This window comes from Cebus imitator, unplaced genomic scaffold (assembly GCF_001604975.1).
Source record: "Cebus imitator isolate Cc_AM_T3 unplaced genomic scaffold, Cebus_imitator-1.0 Scaffold847, whole genome shotgun sequence".
Classification (NCBI taxonomy): domain Eukaryota; kingdom Metazoa; phylum Chordata; class Mammalia; order Primates; family Cebidae; genus Cebus; species Cebus imitator.
The window spans coordinates 159,152-163,093 of NW_016108162.1; the positions used below are offsets into that span (position 1 = coordinate 159,152).

The following is a 3,942-nucleotide window of genomic DNA, read 5'->3' on the forward strand; positions in this document are numbered from 1 at the left end:
TGCCTGTAATCCCAGCTACTTGGGTGGCTGAGACAGGAATATCCCAGCTACTTGGGAGGCTGAGACAGGAAAATTGCCTGAATCCAGGGGGTGGAGGTTGCAGTGAGCCGAGTCGTGCCATTGCACTCCAGCAAGACTCTGTCTTTAAAAAAAAAAAAAAATGCCAGATGCAGTGGCTCACACCTGTAATTCCAGCACTCTGGGAGGCCGAGGTGGGTGGATTACGAGGTCAGGAGTTCAAGACCAATCTGGCCAACATAGTGAAACCCCATCTCTACTAAAAATACAAAAATTAGCTGGGTGTCATGGTGCAGATCTGTAATCCCAGAGACTCAGAGGCTGAGGCAAGAGAACCGCTTGAACCCAGAGGCAGAGGATGCAGTGAACCGAGATTGCGCCACTGCACTCCAGCCTGGGCGAAAGAGTAAAACTCCCTCTCAAAAGAAAAAAACAAAACAAAAAAGAATCTCTCCTATCTTTGATGCAGCAACAATTGATCGCGTGCTTTCACGTGTGAATCCAATAGAAATGAAGAAACAGGAAACAATTTGAGGATTGAATGACATTATCCACTTCTCAAAAAATCTGTAATATTTTTTAAGAAATATACTTTCAATGTAATAAGAACTGTAAAAAAACCTTCTGATTCTCTTAAAGTTATATGCAAAGAATTTTTCTACCAACTTTAGTTTTAGATTTTCTGTACTCAGCACTCTGATTTAGGATATCTGATGTGTCAGTGCCTTATATATTTCTACCATAAATACGCTGATATTTACATAGACCTAATTATATATATATATTTTTTTAACTTTTACTGCATCTGCAGAAATATCTTCTAGTATAAACTGTTATTTTCTAAGATGTAGGTTTTGAAAAAGTGTTTTTCCAAATTTATTAAATCTGCACAACTTTTCTTCAATAGAAATCCCCTGATGCAGAACAAAGTTTGAGCAACTACTTGAGTTTGCCTCTAGAACAAAATGTCTGTAATAAGATCTGTGATACAAGTAAAGCAGTATAACTCTCTTTACATTTGTAATTTCATCTTCAAAATAAACACTTTTCACTATAAAAGCTTGTATTTTCTGAAAAATCTTGACAGAAATTGCACTTATAATGCTTTTATTAAGTATGAATTCTCTGGTGTTAAGATGTAAGCATGTGGTATGAGATGTGAGCAAGTAAGACATGAGTAAGATATGAAAATGGATTTTTCAGTCTTTATATAATTTATCTCAAGTATAAATTCTTTCCTGTACAATAAAGTGTGAGCATTGGTTACAAGTTTTCCCACATTGTTCACACGTGTAGGCCTTTTATCTAGTATAAATTATCTTACCTAAATCAAGTATGACAACTATTTAAAGGCCTTGTCTCATTCTTCAGATTTCTAGGACTTCTCACCATGATAATTTCTTTTCTGATTAGAAAACTTTGCTGGGCGCAGTGGCTCACGCCTGTAATCCCAGCACTTTGAGGGGCAGAGGCGAGTAGAACACGAGGTCAAGAGATCGAGACCATCCTGGTCAACAAGGTGAAACCCCGTCTCTACTAAAAATACAAAAATTAGCTGGGCATGGTGGCGCGCCTGTAGTCCCAGCTACTCGGGAGGCTGAGGCAGGAGAACTGCTTGAACCCAGGAGGCGGAGGTTGCGGTGAGCCGAGACGGCGCCATTGCACTCCAGCCTGGGTAACATGAGTGAAACTCCGTCTCAAAAAAAAAAAAAAGAGAAAAGTTTGAGGTGCTGTGAAAAGCACTGTCAAATATTTCTGGTTTGTAGAGTTTCTTTTCAGTATAAATTATTTCATTTCTGTTAAGAATTGAGGGCTTATTAAAGGCTTTGCCATATTTTTCACACTTGTAGGATTTCTGTACAGTATGAATTTAATACTTAGTAAGACTTGAGAACTGGTTAAAAGCTTTGCCACATTCTTCACATTTGTAAGGTTTCTCTCCAGTATGAATTATTTGTTTAATAAGGTTCAAGGACTAAAAGCACTGCCACATTCTTGATTGTTGTAAGGTTTCTTTCCAGTATGAATTTTCCTGTGTTTAGTAAGAGTTGAGGATTGGTTAAAGGCTTTACCACAGTCTTCACATTTGTAAGGTTTCTCTCCAGTATGAATTATCTTATGTTTATTAAGAGTTGAGGACCGATTAAAAGCTTTGCCACAGTCTTCACATTTGTAAGGTTTCTCTCCAGTGTGAATTATCTTATGTTTAGTAAGGTTTGAGGACCGGTTAAAAGCTTTGCCACATTCTTCACATTTGTAGGGTTTCCCTCGAGTGTGAATTTTCTTGTGTGTAGTAAGGATTGAGGACCGATTAAAAGCTTTCCCACATTCTTCACATTTGTAAGGTTTCTCTCCAGTATGAATTATCTTATGTTTAGTAAGGTTTGAGGACCGGTTAAAAGCTTTGCCACAGTCTTCACATTTGTAGGATTTCCCTTGAGTGTGAATTTTCTTATGTGTAGTAAGGATTGAGGACCGATTAAAAGCTTTGCCACATTCTTCACATTTGTAAGGTTTCTCTCCAGTATGAATTATCTTATGTTTANTCTTATGTGTAGTAAGGATTGAGGACCGATTAAAAGCTTTGCCACATTCTTCACATTTGTAAGGTTTCTCTCCAGTATGAATTATCTTATGTTTAGTAAGGTTTGAGGATCGATTAAAAGCTTTGCCACAGTCTTCACATTTGTAGGGTTTCTCTCCAGTGTGAATTCTCTTATGTGTAGTAAGGATTGAGGACCGATTAAAAGCTTTGCCACACTCTTCACATTTGTAAGGTTTCTCTCCGGTATGAATCATCTTATGTGTAGTAAGGTTTGAAGACTCATTAAAGGCTTTGCCACATTCTTCACATTTGTAGGGTTTCTCTCCAGTATGAATTCTTTTATGTTTAGTAAGGGTTGAGGACCAGTTAAAGCCTTTGCCACATTCTTCACATTTGTAAGGTTTCTCTCCACTATGAATTATCCTGTGTGCAGTAAGTAGTGGGGACTGGTTAAAGGCTTTGCCACATTCTTCACATTTGTAGGGTTTCTCTCCGGTATGAATCAACTTATGTGTAGTAAGGTTTGAAGGCTCATTAAAGGCTTTGCCACATTCTTTACATTTGTAGGGTTTCTCTCCAGTATGAATTCTTTTATGTGTAATAAGGGTTGAGGAATGCTTAAAAGCTTTGCCACATTCTTTGCATTTGAAGGGTTTCTCTCCAATATGAATTCTCTTGCGTCTAGTAATGGTTGAGAACCACTTGGAGGCTTTCCCATGTTCTTCACATTGGTAAAAATTCTCCCCAGTATGAACTCTTTGATGTTGACTTAGGTGTAAAAGCATGCAAAATGATTTGTCACATTTTTCACATTTGAAAGGTTTCTTTCTAGTCTGTATTATATTATGTCTATTTGAATTTAAAAATTTATGAAAGACTTTCACATATTGATCACATTGAAATATTTTGCTCTGTGTAGTTGTCAAACACTGGTTGAGTCCATTATAAACTTTGTGCACCTTACACTCATCCACCACACTTGCAGAGCCTTTTCTTAACTGTAAATTCTCAGGTCCACATTTTCCATATCTTCTCAGTATCACTTGTTGAAAAGAATCTTTTATGTCTTGCTCTGGCCAAAGGTATTTGGGAAAATAAGAACACATAGCTGAAAGAAATAAAAACAAAAAATTGTTAAACTTACTATGCTTAGATAAACATACTTTACAAATCTAACCTATATTATAAAGGTAGCTGATGCCTGTAATCCCAGCAGTTTGGGGGGCCAAGGCAGGCAAATCACCTGAGGTCAGGAATTTGAGACTAGCCTGACCAACATGGAGAAACCCTGTCTCTACTAAAAATACAAAATTAGCTGGGCGTAGTGGCGCATGCCTGTAGTCCCAGCTACTAGGGAGGCTGAGGCAGAAGAATCACTT

At 37.7% G+C, this 3,942-nt stretch overlaps 1 protein-coding gene across 1 annotated transcript in view; it reads right to left on the minus strand.

Moving 5' to 3' along the window:
* Positions 1–2,198: 2,198 nt before the first annotated feature.
* LOC108297810 (zinc finger protein 431-like) overlaps positions 2,199–3,942 on the minus strand; it is a 29,718-nt gene continuing 27,974 nt past the window's right edge. Inside the window, 2 exon segments of the mRNA XM_037735580.1 lie at positions 2,199–2,294; positions 2,296–3,671. Of these exon segments, the coding sequence (XP_037591508.1) occupies positions 2,214–2,294; positions 2,296–3,671 (1,457 nt within the window). The 3' untranslated portion in view covers positions 2,199–2,213.